General features: G+C 37.1%; 1 protein-coding gene across 1 annotated transcript; it reads right to left on the reverse strand.

Annotated features, from left to right (window-relative positions):
• Window positions 1–561: 561 nt before the first annotated feature.
• LOC110794845 (pre-mRNA-splicing factor ATP-dependent RNA helicase DEAH1) lies at window positions 562–17,654 on the reverse strand. Its single transcript, XM_021999812.2, has 28 exons — window positions 17,488–17,654; window positions 17,145–17,247; window positions 16,920–17,050; window positions 16,226–16,435; window positions 16,039–16,107; window positions 15,153–15,239; window positions 15,026–15,059; window positions 14,859–14,913; window positions 10,838–10,897; window positions 10,635–10,706; window positions 10,020–10,086; window positions 9,086–9,168; window positions 8,892–8,962; window positions 8,742–8,799; window positions 8,599–8,656; window positions 8,445–8,513; window positions 7,496–7,564; window positions 7,326–7,415; window positions 5,166–5,252; window positions 4,713–4,828; window positions 4,560–4,626; window positions 3,358–4,398; window positions 2,884–2,946; window positions 2,630–2,753; window positions 2,436–2,536; window positions 1,540–1,608; window positions 1,375–1,447; window positions 562–875 (listed from the first exon to the last, which is right to left on the reverse strand). The coding sequence occupies exons 2-28, from the start codon at window positions 17,242–17,244 to the stop codon at window positions 814–816; spliced, it is 3,186 nt and encodes a 1,061-aa protein (XP_021855504.1). The 5' UTR covers window positions 17,245–17,247; window positions 17,488–17,654; the 3' UTR covers window positions 562–813.
• Between the last annotated feature and the right edge of the window lie 1,796 nt (window positions 17,655–19,450).

Below are 19,450 nucleotides of genomic sequence, written 5' to 3' on the forward strand. Positions count from 1 at the left end.
AATAAAAGATTATCTTTTTTTGACAATTAGTGTTATCCTTACGTTGCACCGGCAATTTTCAAACTCAACTTCGATGGATCCTGCAAATTTTCTTCAGCAACCGCAAACGTCAACATCCGAGACAACAACACCGCTAGTATAAGTGCCTATTCTTATAATGTAGGCGTCACACGAGTTTTTAAGGCAGAAGCATTCGCACTTCACAAAGGTATCCAGAAAATCAACAGGCTCAAGATAAAAAAAAACAGCTCTACATTGAAGGAGACAACCTTTTAGTCTTCAACTGTATCAAAGGAATGTGGCCTATAACTTGAAAACTTTACAACATTATTAATGACATAAAAGCTTTTCTACAACACTTTGATTTCTTGGATATCAAACATGTCAATAGATATCAAACATGTCGAGAAGCTAATTAGGCATCAGATTAGATTGCTAACGTTGGTCATTTAGTTAGTAGTAGTGTGTATATTGATTCTTGTAACAACCCGCAGTTAATCTCGATTGTAAATAATGATTACTTGGGTGTTCCCATATATATGCAATTTGAGAAACCCCTGCTGAAATCATATACAACCACCAAAACTTGTCCATTACCCTCTCTTAGCCCTACACAATGTCACTGCTCATCTAAAACTATGTAAGATAAAAGTAAGTGAAGCTAAAAACAAGACAAAACTGGGTTAACTGATGTTATATACAAGTATACAGTTTTATGTACAAATTTAGGCACTAAAGAATAGGACATGAAAATGCTATTTTTAGTTTATGATCGATTGATTACTTTGGAACAAAAATTCTCTACACATTTCTTCAAGCAGTTCCCTGAGTAGCAGCAGAATACCCCTTACCCCGTGGCATTTTCTTCGTGCTAGCTGAAAAGAAATTACGACTCAGAATTAGCAAAGCTCATTCAATCAAGTTCAGAAACTAATATCCGATAAACCCGATCAAGATGAGCCCGGCCCGTCAGCCCGCCCGAAATGTTTGGGGGTTTGGGCAGAATTTTTAGGCCCGGTTTCCGGGCCGGACCCGGTTTTTTTTCCTTGGGGCGGATTTGGGAAACACAAAAATACACTTTTTAGTTATAAATTTGGTCCGGCCAGAAATGGCCCAAAAGCCCAGTATTTTAGGCCCAAAAATAGCAGGTTTGGGCCCAAAAAATTGGCCCTGATCTTGGCCTAATCCGACCCGACATACCGGGCTGATTTTTTATGCCCAAGCCCGCCCCAAACCCGGCCCGCAGTTTGATCAAGTCTAATATCCGACTAACACACATATAAAGGTATCAAACAACATAGAAACTTGTTATCACAAGAAGTCAAGAACCAAAAATAATGTGAGAAGGTGAAAAGAGAGAACATATATACATACCATCTTCGACATCCTTCATCTGATAATAATGAGGAGCGATCTCAATCAGCCAATCCGGTTTTAGCTCAGTTATCTGCAATACTCAAATGTCAAAAACATAAAATTTGAAAGAAAACAGTTTCTAGTAATGCCTAATATATGCCAGATAGATGGAAAATTACTTACCTGTCTCATATATTCCTTTGTTGTCAAAACTAGTTCATGGTATACAACCCACCTTGGTTGTGGCTCCATCTGCTCATGAAGAAAACAATTGTTCAGTTCCAAGAAACAACAGAAACATAAATTCCACTCGCAACATATTAGGCATTACTAATCTGCATAAAAACAAATGCCTTATTAAAATTCCTCCCTTTGTGGTTGAGAGGGAGAAATAGGGTATGCAGGTTACCATTTTAGAGGCCGGACTGCAATAATACAATCTTTAACTTTGCTAAGCCATGGAAAGTATTCAACAGAGCGCCTAGGTAAAGGTCAATAACATACTTCGGTACTTCCGTAGAAAAGAAACAACGGCTGATGATGCAGGGGGGAAACAGGGGGAAAAAATTGAGGCAACAAGCAATCTGGATCTTACTTAAAAAAAAATAAAAAGAGAAATATTTGCACAAACACTGTCATTTAGATAAATTTAAGTATCTATCCAATGGCCCTCGACAAAGGGATAAAAAAAATTTAAGAGAAGGATAACATGAGAACATTTACAGTGAACTCCACAAATCTCAAAAAAAACCGATAGAAGACGAGACGTAACAAAACCGCTTATCATAACCAGAAACCACTCATTCCACAATCCACAGTTCAACTCACCCCACCCATGTTCACTTTCTTACTGACACTAATTTTTCCATTTAATTGTTACAAATTCACAGTACTGTTTTATGATGAAGATAAAAAGTTATATTCCATTCCTCTATGTTGTACAAATATTTTAGGCAATTATTCTACCTCACAAATTTCCATCAGTTAAATGCGTTACAGACAGTAAAGCAAATCATTTGATAGTTTATGCTTTGACATTCCAATAGAATACAAGCCACTACCAAGACATAATAGATTACCTGTGCTAAACCTGAACTAGGATGAAGGTACACGGTTTGAGGATGCTTAATTGTCCTGTAAGATCCATTTTTCTGCAGCTTTCCCGTATGAGGGAAGAAACCTGAAGTGGTTATTGTTAAAATGCAGTTAAAATATTATCTTAAATAGAACATATGTTATCAAAAATAAAAACCGTAAGGGTTTCCAGAAGAACCTGCTGTTATAGTCTTTTTTATTGCTTCCAAATCATTTAGACTCGATGTGGCTTCAATTTCGACCCTCTCAAGGAGTCCCTCGAGTTGGTCTCTAATATCCCTTGCTCGTTTCATGCTTCTGACCTAAAACAAAGGGATCCACAATTTTAATCAAATAAGGAACAATACTCTTTAACTAGAACCATTAAACACTCGGACAGTCGGACCTATTCATAAACAGATCGAAAGGAAAATAAAAAGGATGAAACCGTACCTGAACATAATTCTCAAAGCACCACATGCTTCCATAATCACATGCTTTCCAATCGTTATAAATCTAGAGACAAAGGACAGAAGTAGATCCCAATGATTAGTAAAACTTTCACATAAATTTCAGATAACATAGATATAAACTCAACAGCAGTGTAGGCCTCTGGGAGTCTAGAGTAAAAAATGTTTATATGTCTAAATCACGGCATATTCGAAAGAGAGTTTCCGAAGGGAGCATGGAGAAACTACTCTACTGAAGTGCTTTAGCATTACAGAAAATATAAAGCTTTTCATAAATAAAAGAATATCAAAAAATAATATAATATTATGATTGCCTTTGCTTTCTCTCCTTGTCCAGTTTTAGAAAAACAGTCTGAATTGATAAACTTTAAATGAAAAACAGTCTGAAAAACAGTCCAAATCCTGGTAAACTTTAAATGAAAAATAGAGCATACAGAGTAATATAGGCCATACATACCTTCATAAGGGCTATATGGTCTCCAACATTCCCTTCATGGAATCTCATCCTTGCAGTATCTGCATGGACTTGCTTGTCCTTGGGGCGGTAAAATATCGAGTTTCCAATAGAAAGCATTGCTGCAATCGTAATTATCTCCTCTGAACATTTATGCTTCTCAGAAGCAACAATCATCTTCGATAACATGGGATCAAGGGGAAATTCCGCCATTCTTCTACCAACTTTAGTCAGCTCGCCTAGCTTGTTCAAAGCACCAAGCGCATAAAGCAACTCGAGAGCTTTTAATAATGCCTCAGATGGTGGAGGGTCCATGAAATCAAAGTTCAACAAGTCATGAATTCCAAGGCTTTTGAGGGAAAGCACAACATTTGCAAGATTTGTTCGCTGAACTTCAGGGACAGTATTATCCTCCAAATCCTGGTAATAATTGTAAGCAGTATATAATCTAAAACACTTTCCAGGACCGGTTCGTCCAGATCGACCTGCGCGTTGGTTTGCCGATGCCTTGGAGATGGGCGTCACCAGCAATGACTCCATCCCTGTTCGTGGATTATATGACTTCATCTTGACGAATCCCGGATCTATAACATATTTAATTCCATCAATAGTAAGAGATGTCTCTGCAATATTTGTGGCCAACACAACCTTACGTGCTCCTTCAGGAGTAGGTTCAAATATCTTCGCTTGCAAATCTGTTGGTAGGTTGGCATAAATTGGGCATATAATAAGTTCAGCAATCTTTGTGCCAAGGCCCCTAGTCCTATGCTTCAATATTTCTTCAGCAGCTTCTATTTCTTCTTGTCCAGTCAGAAATATTAGAATATCACCAGATGGTTCCGTGACATGTATTTGCAATGCGGTAACAATGGCCGCATCCAAATAATCAGCCTCTGGTGCCTTTGTATAGTGTATGTCAACAGGGTAACGCCTCCCTGGAATTTTGAATATTGGAGCAGAATCAAAATAGTCACTGAACTTCTCAGCATCAAGAGTTGCACTTGAGATGAGTAACTTCAAATCCGGCCGAAAGCGAGCCACATCCTATCACATCACATGGGAGTAATAATCTGAGTAAATAACAAGGGAAATAGGGAATAATCACAAATATTCACTTCGAGAGAAACAGACAGTGCTCAAACGGAAAATAGTGAATAATCACAAATATTCATTTGGGAATTGGATTGGCGAGATATTGCAGCTACCTTGACCAGACCAAATAATATGTCTGTAGAGAGTGTCCTCTCGTGCGCTTCATCCACCATGATAACACTGGAGAAAATAATGAATCAGGTGATGTCTGGATATACATTAGAACAGAAGAATAGAAATTACCGTGTCTGGAATTAGAAAGTCACCTGTAGCTAGCAAGGTCAGGCTCACCAAGAAATTCACGGAGCAGCATACCATCTGTCATATACTTAAGAAAGGTCTTCTCAGATGTGCAATCTTCAAATCGAATGGAATAACCCACCTGCACATAAATGGAAACAATGTCAATTACACCATCTTTAGGTACATTACTGTGAATGTCAAGCATTACTGTATGAATTATGAAACACCGTCAGTTTCCAAACGTAGGTCACAGTTTCATCATCATGAACACAAGTAACTACAAAAATCAACACATACAATTACATTTTCTGCAAAGATGGCAATTTGTTTTCGAGAAAAATAAGTTGGACAAACCAAAGAAAATCAAGATAGCAATGCAAAATTCAAAACGGTAATGTCTAACATTATAAACATCAAAGACCTACAAAACCTACAACATCAACAAGGTGATCCAGGAACTAATGAACAAGAATCACCTCATGCCCCAGTTTCACACCCATTTCTTGGGAAACACGAGCAGCAACACTCATAGCAGCAACTCTCCTTGGCTGAGTACATCCAATCTGCATCACAGGAAAATTAATTATTCTAAACTTATGACAAAATCTCATGCATCCAATTACCATTATTCATACAGTAATAGTAAACCTTAACCCAATGTTAGAAGAACAATAGACTAAAAAGTTGAACAGACGAAAGCATCAAATTTCTTTTTCCCCAATTTTGTTTTGGGGGAAGGCAAAGTAAGATTGAGAGATGAACCTACTTAGCAAAGTATTAAAGTGGTAATATTGTTATCCAACAAAAAGAAATATGGTTTTTTATGAAATGCTCTGAGGTTTAATGAAATGCACGAAATACCCTCAACTTTTCAGAAATGCATCAAATACCCGAGGTTTGTAAAAATGCACCAAATGCGCTTATTGACTAACGGACATTAACTCGTTAGCCATTAACCTCTAACTGACTTAATTAACCCCTAACTAACTCGATTAACCCCTTCTTAACCCTAGTTAATTTTTCAAATTTCCTTTTTTGAAAACAATGTTCTTTTTTCCTTTTTCTTTGGTTCCTTTTCTTTCCTCTCTACCCTTTCTCTTGTCTTTCGGCATCCATGGCAACTATTGCTCACCACCAATCTCTCCATCTCTCAAAATTCTATATTTTAACTCAAAATCAACATATAGGTTGACTACGATTTCACTTGGGATTGTTTTCTACATATTGTTCATAAAACAAATTTACTCATTTTGTTTCTATCTTTTGAGCAGAAAATCGCATTTCCTCATTGAGGAATTTAAACAATCAGGTGGTGGGCAACAATAAAACAAGCAAAATTCAAGCAATCTTTGAGTTGGTTACTTCACTTCACCATTCAGGCAAAGGGTATAGTGTTGTTGAACTCGTAGAGTGGAGGGGTGATGTCAATACCCTAAAATCGCACCGCCAACCACCTCTGTTGGCTGCTTCACTTTCATTCCATTTCCTCTTCTCTCTTTTCATGCTTCAGTTTACCAAAATCAGAAACACCCATTCCAAAACCACCACAAACCCCAAAACCCACCCACTTACTTAATGCAGCCTGAGCCCTTGCTACTTTAATTGCCACCGGTGCTGCCTCTTCTCTCTCTTGAGCCCTCATTTTCAACCACCGCTGTGAACCCCATAGCTCAACCACCATCCCTGACTGCGCTCGCCGCCGCCAAGGCACGTCCCTTGCCTCTATTCCACTCTGCCATAATCTTTGTCCTCCCGCTTTCTCTTATCTCGCCAACCACAACACCACAACCCCTTCTCCCTCATCTCATCTACTTTGATTTGTTAAAGTTGATTTGAATTGCTGCGAATTTGTTGATTAAATGCTTAATTTGAAGTATCAACGTTGACTGATACGACATTAATCGGCCCGATTCAACTTAAACACTCTTTTGCTTTGATGTTCTTTTTCTCTCTCCTCTTTTGATTTGATTGCAAATATTGAAAAGTTAATAGTAATATGGAACTTTTGTTATGATGCACATGAAGTTTTCGAGAATGAAAGAGTGAGTTATTACAGCCAGCCATGGAGGTTGGAAGGAGCGGTGGGCCGGGGGTGGTGACCGGGCAAGGGGAAAAAAGAACGAGATGAAAGAGTAAAGTGAGGGAGGTGAGCTAATGATTGGTAGCGCACAGTGGAGGCAAGGACTGCTCGGTGGCGGGGGGTAGGAGAGGTTTCTGGCGGCAAGCGGGCGAGGAAGGTGACGTGGTGCTGCTGGTGGTGGCCAGAGCCCAGAGGACAGAGAAAACATGGAAGAGGAGAAGAGGGAGAAGGAGAGTAGAAAACAAAAAAATAATAATTAATTATAACTTAAATTGTTAATTAGGGTTGATGGTTAATCTGTAGTAAGTTAACATTCTTAATATCCATTGGTCAATAGGGGGTATTCGGTGCATTTTTACAAAAGTCAGTGTTATTTGGTGTATTTTTGAAAAGAACCACAACTTATTTAGATTTAGAATCGTAATCTTCTCCAACATGGTCAATTACACTGGCAACATGGTCAATTACACTGGCAACATGGTCAATTACACTGGCATAATTAGTAATTAGTTTGGAGATACCTATCAAAAGTATCAAACAAGAAGTGGACACATACCATTCCAAGTTTTGTATATCCACCTTCATGGAGGTACTGGGGTATTTGAGTAGTCTTTCCAGAACCAGTCTCCCCAACAATTATAAGGACCTAACAAGAGAAACAAGGAGACAAATTATAACCAACAACACCATAAAATATAGTAGTTATACCAGTGTAATTAGAGAAACCTGATGATCGCGAACAGCATCCAGTAGTTGCTCCCGGTATGGATAGACTGGCAAAGTTTTCCGGTCCTCCTAAGCACCGACAAAAAATAAAAATAAACAAAATAAAATTCAGAAAGAGAAAAAGATCATGTATTTACTGATCCAACACCATCAGCAGTTACAGCATTAATGAAAATGCCAAATAACAACTCCGTAAGCTGAGTGTCTTAAAAAGCATAAATAATATTACTGTTGATTAACAAGTTAAAGGATAGAAAAGAACTTCACCACTACCCTAGTCCCCAATCCCTAAACCCTATATGCGACATGATTAAATGAATTCCTTTTTCTACCTTCTCTCTCCTCTCTTGTTTCAGATCTAAAATGAAGTCCTCTACTCGATTTCAATGGAGTTTCTCCACATCTTTCCTTTTTTCTTTTTGTAAAAAACATGGGGAATTCGGCTTAAAATATAATAGATGTGAATCAGACGAGATCTCACTGTTTTTCAAAACATCTTTACAAACCGGGATGTATCGTATCGCCGGCCTCCAAAACAAGATAACTTGGGCGAGACGAGTTAACTCGGACAAGTTACACCATTTCAACTGTATTATTGATTAAAGCCATAAGAGAAAAATGCTACAGTTATAAGTTTGGGTGGTTAAGTTTACAATTGATCATAGATAAGGGAGAAATTTGTCACTTTTGCTACAATTATAAGTTTGGTTGGAAGTCATATCAATTATCTTCTTCAGACTCGTACGTCTATATGTTTCTGATTTTATTATTTATAAGTTAAAATTTCAGGATGCCACTCAATTACTCAATATAATATCTCAAGGAAATACAGTACACCATTAAAACCTCAATCACGGCCTGAGTAGTCTCTAAACTATACATCCTTTTTTTGTTGACAATGAATGACAAACTACAAGCCTCAGCTGAAGTACAAGACCAAAATACAGACCTGAAGCTTCTCCAGAGCAGACTTTGCTTTGGAGGACTCCTCTGACTCAGTAGGCATCTCATTTTCAAACTGCAAAAGGAAGAATAATTGTAAGCATAATTGACCACAAGCCACAAGAAGATAAGAACTTAATTATGACATAAATCCAGTCTACCTTGTCCCCATCCATTACAGAGGCCTTTATGAAATCAATTTGATCTTCAAAGACATATCTGAATAAAATTCAAAAATATACAGTGGTAAGTTGAACATAAACATCAGCAATAAAGACAGATGTAACCAACAAAAATATCTTACTCGTAGCCATCTGCATTCTGCCGCTTGTCTTTAGAACCGAATTTTAGGGTTGCTTTTCCTGAAAGAAAGGGCTTAGCTTAGAGAGGGAAAGGGCAATGACAATAGAGAGTACGGAAATGTGCATTAGCTTCTTTCGGTTATTAAATATACCAATCTGGTGCTCCTCCCAAGCTTCTTGTTCAGCAAATGGGTTCATTTTACCCCCAGATTCACCACCATCTCTGATGCACAAATAGAAACAGACAGAAAAAAAAAATGAGACGGGAAACTATACTATGATAACTTTGACTCTTCTCCATGTATGATAAATGTAATAATGTAAACTGTACAAACAAATGGCAGACCTATAACGATGTAAAGCTACCGAAAATCTTTTCTCTTGGTTCACTACACCATCCACATCATCATATGCATCCGGCATTCTATACTGCAATTCAGAACAAAAATACAGATGAAAATCCCAAGTCAAAAATTCACATGAGAAACCAAGGACAGTTCAAATCAATTTTAAAACAATGTGTAGGAAGGAAAGTTATTTGAGCTTCCACTACTTCATTGGTGGATAATGTATGTGCACTTGTACACAGACTTGATAAATAGAGCATTTAAATTTTATATCCTCTGGCTTCACAAGGACAACTAGAAAGTAAGCTTTATAACAATTAAAATCATCAGTAAATGGCTTACAAGAATTTGTGGACTATTAAGGACTAGCAAATGTTGTTTGTGGCAAGCTTGAATTAAAATCATTAATTGATAGCTTAAAGTTGTAATTCAAATCATTATTTCTTCCTAAAAAAGTTCATGAAGTTCGAGTAACAACTTTGGCTCATGATTTGGCTATATACATGTAGAGTCAATCCTAGTTTAGAACTAGGAAACATGCTTGTGGCAAGCAAATGCTTAAATGTGATATGAAACTGAGCTTAAAGATATATTGTAAAAGATGTCCAAACAAAATTTATAAAGAATATAATGTGAGCGCATACAGATAAGATATATCTATGCAAAGAGCAAAAAGAGAAAGTAAGCCCCACTCAAGATTTAAATATTCTGATTCCCATTTGCTCCAAATTTATCTATTTCGCCACGTAAAATTTATTGATTATCGAAACAACCGGTATCATAATTATACTCAAAAGTCTCATCAATGTATAAAATATGACTACCCTATCTTTTTTAAGAAATCTATCTCAAAACTTGATAACATCTCAAAAACAAACTTGTAAAACAGGGGTCAAAAAACAGAGATCACAAAGCACCAGAGAAATAAATCACCTCGTTTATCTCACTAGCATCTTCTCCCCTCTTTTTGGAGACAAGCTCAAGTATTTCCTTCTTGTACCTGCAATAATACAGATGTCATTCCCAGCTGAAATTTGCAGGCATACACTATTAGAAGTTTAACCAAGCAACACATCGATACAATTAAACAACACGAAACCAGAACACAATTCAAGGAACTTTACAGGCTCTAGATGCAGAAACCTATAAATACTAGATGTTGCATGTCTCCAAACAAATCCAAAAACAACAAAATCGTATCAATAACAAACACTATGTGAATAAAATTCAACAACGGCATCAAGGTGGAAGAAACATTTAAGAGAAGTCTGATAAAATTCATACGAACCAACACCGCCTAGTAGCACACATGGAAACGTCCAAAAACATGGATAAAATATATCCAAATATACAGCACGCAGCTCAAAATTCAACACTAGTAATAGTAATCAGAGAGGAAAAAATAATATCAAGACTACATGTAAACAATCACATGACAAACTGAAACATGAAAGAAAAAAAGGACAACACTAGCAAATTCTTGGATACAAACTGATGATGATGATGACTTAAAAAAAGGAATCAATAAGTGCATGTATAACGAATCACCTCATTTCACGTTGCTCTGCTTCAGTAAGCTTAACACCATCAAATAGGTATTGTTCATCTTCTATCTCATCTCTGCATTACGACAGACTTAATAAGGTCAGATAGAAAACGCAAAGAGTAACTGAACCAGAAAACTACCAGCCCTCATGCCTATTTAAGTTTTTAGGCAAAGAAAAAAAATTAAGGTGATACTACAAGCATACCTGAGCTCCACCAATTTCTTTTCCTCCCTTTTCTTCAAATATTCTTGTCGAGAAACTTTTCTGCAGCAGATGAGCAAAGCAAAGATAGAGCAACATTAGCACAGCGCAGCACAACATGGAACAAAGATTTTGAGCCATAAACATAATCATACCATATCATTAAGATATCTCAGGGTGACCAAAATTCAATTAGCAAATGCCAGGTTCACAAATCACGCGCGATAAAGAGTCACTGAGCAAAGCTAAGAGCCAAGGCAATATAGTGATGAAAGAGATGGCCTTACTAATGACAAAGTAGGGAAATAAAGAAGCATTATTTGAAGGAGTGTGATCATAAAAAAAAAGAAAAGTAATAGAAGAATATTAAGTCAGGATGAAGGTGTCTCACAGAAAGGATGTCGATAACTCAGTAAAAGGATAATAGGCACAAAAAGGAAAAAGAAACGAATTTTGATTAGAAAGGAAGTATGCTAATTTGCAAATCTATACAAGAGAATTAAAAAGGCTGAGTACCTTTCAGTACTTATGCCACTATCATACCACTATACCAGCAAGCTAAAAATGCAATTAGATGTGATCATCACCAACAAAAATACAAAAGCACCATCTTTTAGTAGTTGGAACCAGAAGAAAGCACTCCAAAAAGACAGTTAAACGGCTTAAATTTTTATGTTCCCCTTCAATGGTGACCAAGGTGACATGGCTTGAAAAACCTCTCCGTAAAATGTTCGCTTCTGTTGTCAAGTAGACCCGACCACTCCCGACCCATGGGAGGAACTGAAGGGAAATCCAAAAGATCTCTAACTTTTTACATTTCAAAAGTAAATGTAGATAACTCCACTCATCTCATTATTGTATCTATGTTTCGCATGACTTACATCCTTTGCTGCACGTACTCCATAAATTCTATCAATAAAAATTTAAAAGCACGTAGTCTTCCAACTTCTCAGTGTAACTACCTACAATGCACCCAAGTAAATTCTACGCTTAGTTTAAAAAAGCGCGCCCAAGGCGCGCCTAGGCTCAAGGCTCACCTAGGTGCAGCCTTCGGCGCCTTCAGCTCTCCAGGCTCACGCGCCTTTGGTAAGGCGCAAGGCGGAGCGCCTTGTGGGCCTTCAATCTTCACGCGCAACAGGCTGACGTGGATCTTTTATTTACTTTTTCTTTTTCTTTTTAAAAGATATAAACACACCCCATGTGGCCTATCAACGGTCATCTCTTTACAACCTATGGGTAGTGGCGGTAGCATAATATGAGTTAATTTTCATATTTCAGCTTGTAATTACCATGGAAGGTTCTAATTCTGGGCTTCTAGCACTCCATCGACGGGATCACGCGATGCTTATGAACCGGCAAGAAAATATGGCACTCCAATAGTATTATGTTATTTTGAGTATAAATTGTGTTAATTTTTGTTTTGTGCCCAATTTTAAGGTTTATTAGGAAATTATGTGCGCCTCGTATCGTAAAGGCGCGCGCCTGAGCCTTGCGCCTTACGCCTAGGCTCCATGACCCTTGTGCGCCTTAGTGCTCCTTGCTCCTTTTTAAACTAAGATTCTACAAATAAAAATATAAAAGCATGTATCTTCCAACTTCTCAGAGTAACTACCTACAATGCACCCAAGTAAATGGGAACATAATAATCAACAACAAGAGAGAGAGAGAGAGAGAGAGAGAGGGGAAGGGTGGACTAGGTGCAGCACTTCACATGGTTTAAAATAAGTGATTCCACTTTTTTTCCCTAGTGTCTTCAATGCATAGAATGAGAGAACACGTGTTTCTAAGCACATAATGCTGTTTCAAATCAATCTCTCTGCCTTTCTCACAAAATGGTCTCAAACACCAAAGCATCATTTGCAGGGAATTTCTGAAATTACATTATCCATAATAGTTTCCCCCCCCCCCCCAATTCACCCACCCTCTCCAACAGACAAGGAGAATTTGTGAGAACTGTGAGGAAAAAATAAGTTACAACAGGAAGAGTACAGCATTCCTTACAGAGCTAATGAAGCAAAAGGGCATTTTAATCATGCTGAACATAATTTCAGAAGGGAATAAAGAGTCAAAACCCCAAGTAAGAGCGCCAAAGGGAAACAAGGCAAACCGATCTATCCCACCTGGGAGCTGGAACAACAGCCAGAAATTTTGTTCCACAAAGTATCATAATTCCTGTCTGACACAAACTCCAAATTAATCGAAGATCTATACTCACCTAATTTTCTCCAAAACTAACCCAAAAAAAAAAATCTATGCACAAAACTTAAGTCCAAAACAGTCCATGAGACTCCTACATTCTCAAACACACTGTTCAGAAAGAGAATATGCTACATCATGAAAAGATGATCCCTTTCTCTTGAGATACAAAACAAAAATATCAGATTCAATACACTAGTTTAATATCAAATCCAGCATCACGTCATTGATATTAAATGCACGAAGTTGCCATTCAAGCCAGATTTCTTAATCTTTTACGAAAATCTTTTATTCCCAAGATAAGCTAGAAGCAAGAAATGACAGCAGCTGCTGGAAAATGACCTTAACTTAACAAAAAGAGCTGTTTTCTTTATACTCAACACCAAGATAGAAACCCTTATAATCACCATAAAGATAGAGAAATTAGCATTCTGAATACAACAATAAAGTTCAATTTCAGTCAATTTTTTTGTACCCGAGCACCAGCCATCTGTACCATATTGGTCTTCATCTTACATTACTTCACATAGAAGCAAAATATAACAAAAGACTAACAAGACGACAGAATCTAATGGGAAAGCTTCATGCCGAGCAAGACTAAAAGTTCATTACAGAGTATTAGCAAAGCAGCGGCAGTGCAGCGCTGCTCAAGCAATTCAGTAATTACTAAATAAATAAGCTCGGGAGCTTTGCACACTTGAACAAGTAGTATACATGGAGTCAGATATTTCAGAGATTTTTGGGAAGAATGTGTTCTATAGACTATTTGAATCAGAAACCTCAATGTGTGTGCATGCATTTAACTAATTATGAGCTTGCTGGTTGGTTAAGAGATTGGACTGACAACACATTGTTGATTGTTGGCTAGTCGCTTAAAAGATCATTCAGCGGAATATTGAAAGTATCAAGTGTGAGAAAGGAAAATCTAGATATGTACTCAATCAAGTCACTCAACATCGAGTTTATAACCATATGCAGCTTCTACAAAAAGTGAAAACTCGGTCAAAGGTGGGAGACCAGAAACACTTGGTCAACTCAATTTTGTATGATAAATAATTGTCAAACAGAAATCATGCATTTATACAGACAGAAGCCAAAATTGATGATCCACTAATGCAACTACACAAAGACTAACAGAGTGACAGCCTGATGGGTCAACTTCAGAGATGCCTTTTGTATATCAACTACACAAAGAAAATCAGAACGATGCATATCGCCTTTCTAATCATTAAATAACGACTCTGTTGATACTTCATCATGAATGATATTTTCCAGCTGGATCATGCATAATAATCCTCATTCACATCAAAAGGAACAAAGTAATCTCTGGCCTTTCACTGAACAGATTTCCTTATATGATGACAGTGTCTCTAACATTAAGTAAGATTTGACATAACTAGGTTCCTACTCTAATAGTCATAAACTCGTAGTAATGATGGACACAAGAAATATAATGGCCCTTCACCTACAGCTCCACCAACACAATAACTATTTCTATATGTGGCTTTCTAGAGAAAACATCCAATATCTCAGCCGGCGAACCAGGACATCCAAAAAGGGTTTTTTTTGTTATCATTCTGTAATTAGAGCATGCAAGAGAAAGAGGAAGGAGAACACAATCCCCGACCAGAGAAGCATCGGGAAAATGGTGTGGTATGGTACAACAGTTTTTCAATTTTAGGGAATATTAAAAGGAAAGTTTTTCTTGCTAATATGTCTTTTGATAATTAACAAATAGCATGTTCTCGACTTGTCCAGATAAGTTCAAAAGCTGATGTAAGATGCAACAGCGGCAAATGTTTGATTATAGATTAAGAAAGTAACTAACCTAAGTGCATCAATATCATCTTGCTCCAAAGCATTAGATCTACGAATCGCCTCCTCTGCAAAATAATCAAAAAGTTTTCTCAAGCAAACAAAATGATGGAATGAAATTGAAGTCCAGACTTCAGAATATTTTCTTTTATTAGACAATTGCAGCTCTGCTTAACATACCTTGCTCCTTCTTCGTCAATTTTACCTCTGTTAGCTGTAAATAAAACCGGTATCATTAGCACAGCACAAAACATGGAAAGAACAAGAATTGAACAAGTACATAACAATTCTGGCATAAAAAGGTTACCTTCCTTGTTCGAGCAGCATCTCGCTCTTTGAGATGTATCTCCAACTCCTCCCTCTCTCTTTGATCACGGACTCTTTCTTCCTCTGACTGTATAATTAAATGGACAAATTAACAAAAGATCACAGCAGCAACCTCATTTAGCAATTACACAAATTATGTATACCATGTCATGAATTTATTAACTAGTTTCTGAAATGAAGCAACATTTAATTGCATGAGTTACTACAACACCATGATGAAAAGATTTTAACTATTCTATGGCACAGCTAATAGATATAGCACCCTTATCTACTTGGACTATTGGTGTATATTTCACATATTTAGTAGTGATAAACATGTTTGGTTCTTCCTGTAATCCAGTCTCATAGATTTACAAAAATGTGATTTCATTCATTTACTATGCTGAGGAATGTTAGAGGGGTGGCTTTCCCATGCTTAACTCCTCCGTAGTTATGTTATAGTTGCTTTTGTTATTTGCTTTTGCCTTTATTTGATGCTTTGCTTCGTCTTTTGAACAAATAAATAAAAACCATTCCGAGGAATAAACTCACGCTTTCTAATTGAGGAGAAGAGTATATATTACGATGGGCTAATTCAGTAAACATCAGTAAAACAAACAGATATAATAAGCCAGTCACATGTTCACAGAGAGATACTAGGTACACTATTTAATCCTGACATAAGTTCCGCATAGTTTTCTCATTACTTTAAATTTTAAAATGTTAGCTGAACTTAAGTCACCTGAAGCTAGAATAACTAGAAAAGCAAGTGAGCTAGGTCATTACTAACAATCAGATCCCATGGACCAATCACATTTTCCTCCAATTAGTACTAAACAAATCCAAATTAATGATTAATAATTTGTGACATATCAACATCTGCATACCTCGGAATCATCATCGGCATCGGAATATTTCCTCTTGACCTGTCTGTGTTTCTCTCTCTTTATCGTCACCTGCATTATAATATGAAGTCAAGAAAAAAAGGTGACAAGTCAATACATAAATAAATCCTCTTGAAGCATACCATAAGAAAAGAAAACTGAATCAATCAGTAAAAGTTTAACATTATGCCTCATCATCATCATCCTCCTCCTCGAGTTTGTCACTTTTCTTCCTGAACCGTTTTTTCCGAGCATCTGGCTTCTTTGAGTCATAATTAATGGTGGCAGAAGATTTGTTCTCAGCAACAGGCAAATCATCATCATCATCCTCATCTAAAAGCTGGTAAGTCCTCTGTTTCCTCACCAACATAGCCGCCTCCTTTTCTTGCTTCTGATAAATCTGACAAAAGAGAATACATTCTTGTTAAGCTTCCAATTATCCTAAGTATCTCCTCTACCCTTTCCCCAACATAATTGATTATACATCAAATTCAATTCTTCCAACTATAAACCTAAATGTTCACACCTTTTTATTTCCCCAACATAATTGATTATACATCAAATTCAATTCTTCCAACTAATAAACCTAGATGTCTTCACATCTTTTGATTTCCCCAACATAATTAATTATAGTTATACATCAAATTCAACTCTTCCAACAATAAAACCCAAATGTCTTCACACCTTTTGATTAATGGCATAATGGGTGTCCCACAAGTCTGAAACTACCAACAGTATTACCTAATTTGGGTCTTTAATTTTCTGCCTACCAAGATCACAGTTCGCGGGAAGGGGGATTAGTAACTTAAACAATACTCACTCGTACTAATTACATTAACCAATTACACATATAATTTTAACATCAAATTGAGCATCATACTCACATTAACTCCCACATCTTTACGAGGAACCCGTGCATATATCTCTTGCGCAAAATCACGAGTTTCAGTCGATGATGATAGCCCGTATTCCACTAGCTTCCCCACAACATCCCCAGGCGAAGAAGCCTGCTTAGCTGCCCATCAAAAGAAATTGTAAAGTTGACAAAACACAAACCCTATTTTCCTCAAAGAAAAAAAGAAACTGAAGCAAACAAATTGAATACTTACACAAACCAATTATGTATTGCACTAGGGTGGGTTGAGAATAACCGAGAAGGGTCATCAATTTGTCGGAAACCCATGATTTCAAATTAGCTTCACTACCCATTACCTATCAGCCAAAACACAGATAATTTTAACCCAAATTTATCAGCCAAAACACAAATAATTTTAACGCAAATTTATGAATAACTATTTTCAAATAATTGAATATTTTGAACATTGTTGATTACTCCCTTTCCTCATAACAAAATCAACCAAAAGCTGATCAAAACCTAACTTTCAAACACCCATTAATCAATTAAGTCTTGGTACAAGTGGAAGCTAATTTATAACTCATATAGCTTGATACCTTGAATCGATTTGGTGATGGCGTCGGAGCGGTGAGGTGATGACTTGGTGTGGTGTGACTGGTGGTGAAGTGGAGGCGGAACAGTGTTGGTGGGGCGAGCCGTGCGGCAGTGAGGAGAGAGTTAGGCGGTTCCCGGTTTCTTTTAGAGCAATAAAAGTTAAGAGGTAATAAGGTAAGATTAATAGAATTACTCCGTAAAATTTAAAAAGTTTGGATTAATTTTGGTAACAAAAGGTCTTGCGCGCACAAGGTGTACAATAAATTTATTGTACACCAAGATAATTTTTATGCAGTTTTTTGTAACTTTAACCTATTTTTCTATAACTTTTATATTATAAAATTAAAAAGTTGTTAGATAAACATTTTAAAGGGTTAAATGATTAATGTATACATTATTAGTGCTTTTGAAGAAATAATTTTTATTCAAATGAAAAAAAATTATCATTAAAAAATAGATAACTTTTACATATATAAATGTAACTTTTAAGCATTTTGAGTCAACTTTTACTTCGGTGTACAATATTTATTGTACACCCATTATAAATAAGAATTTGTGTTTTGGTAAATTCCTTAAGGTTGAATTATTACAAGTAATTTTTTTTTAATTATATCCATATCCAAATCCATTTAAAATTCGAACTCCAAAATTGCATCTATATCCAAATTGATATCGTAGTTAATGACTCTCTAATCTCATTGGTTAACTTTACTTACATAGAACTTGTATTTTTTTAATTGTAAAATAAATTAGAAATCATATTTCTCATTTGCCAAAATCTAATGAGTTTCTAATAAATTAATATATTTATAGGCGTGTTAGTTAAATATATTAGATTAAATTGGGGACTTCCTTGAAAAAAAAAGTTATGTACGAAAAATAATACACTTTGAAATAACTTCGGGTCAGATTCGGACTCGGATTCGGGTCGGCCACGGATTCGAGTCGGAATTTCTGTAGACTCCGTATCCGATCCATATCCACTCGGATTCAGATGTTTTTAATCGGAATCGGATTCGGATTTTTTTCCTCAGATACGATCGGATTTTTTTCCTTCGGATCAGGTCGGACTCGGATGTGATTGTCATCCCTAGGTGAGAGTGTGAGACTGTGAGAAAGGTCAAAGGAGAGTTGTGCGATGGGATGTGAAGTGAGATTCAAAATACTACAAACTGAGACAGCAGTAGCTTCCAGTAGCACATGCCACACCCCGCATAGTTTTTTTACCGGGTATATGAAATGTGCAATATTTATAGTGTTTTTACCCCCGTCTCTTAGTACTATTTTGGGTTAAATGATCTCTTATGAGCCATTTTTAGTACTAATGTGTGTTGTGTAGTGTGCTTTGAGTTCTCAAGATTGTTTGAAGAGAAATTGGTCTTTTTAGGCTCGTTTCGTGATATTACAGGTCATTACACGACCTCGAGTAGGTTCGGGATGATCATTTGGGAGCCTAGGATGTTCATATTTGAGCCCCAAGAGTTAGACTCGGTGATATTGATGAAGAATAATGCGTCGAGCCGGTCGCCCAGCGATTAGTGGGCGAAGGGAGACCAATCGGACGAGCAAAGAGGAGGAATTCCAATTCGGCACGCGCCCGATCGAGCGTCATTCGCCTGGTGCCCATCGGGCGCTGAGCTCAACAACGTTTCCAAGAGCAGTCATTCGCCCATCTGGCGAGAATTAAGGTTTTTGGCACGCGCCCGATAGGGCGCCATTCCCCCGGTGCCCATCGGGCGCCTGCACTGCTGCACACAAGGAAGAGATTCTGACGAGTTGTTCGCCCGATCGGGCGACCTATTGCCCGGTCGAGCAATGACAACCTCTTAGGGGCGCGTTTAGCTTTTGTTTCCGGTTTTTCTTCTAATTTCAGGCAAGACTATAAATATGAGCCCTTAATTATTTGTAGAACAATCTTATTTCCAGCATTATATAACCTTTACTTCGTTTTTATTCTTTCTAAAC

The sequence above is a fragment of the Spinacia oleracea genome, chromosome 5, assembly GCF_020520425.1.
Source record: "Spinacia oleracea cultivar Varoflay chromosome 5, BTI_SOV_V1, whole genome shotgun sequence".
NCBI lineage: Eukaryota > Viridiplantae > Streptophyta > Magnoliopsida > Caryophyllales > Amaranthaceae > Spinacia > Spinacia oleracea.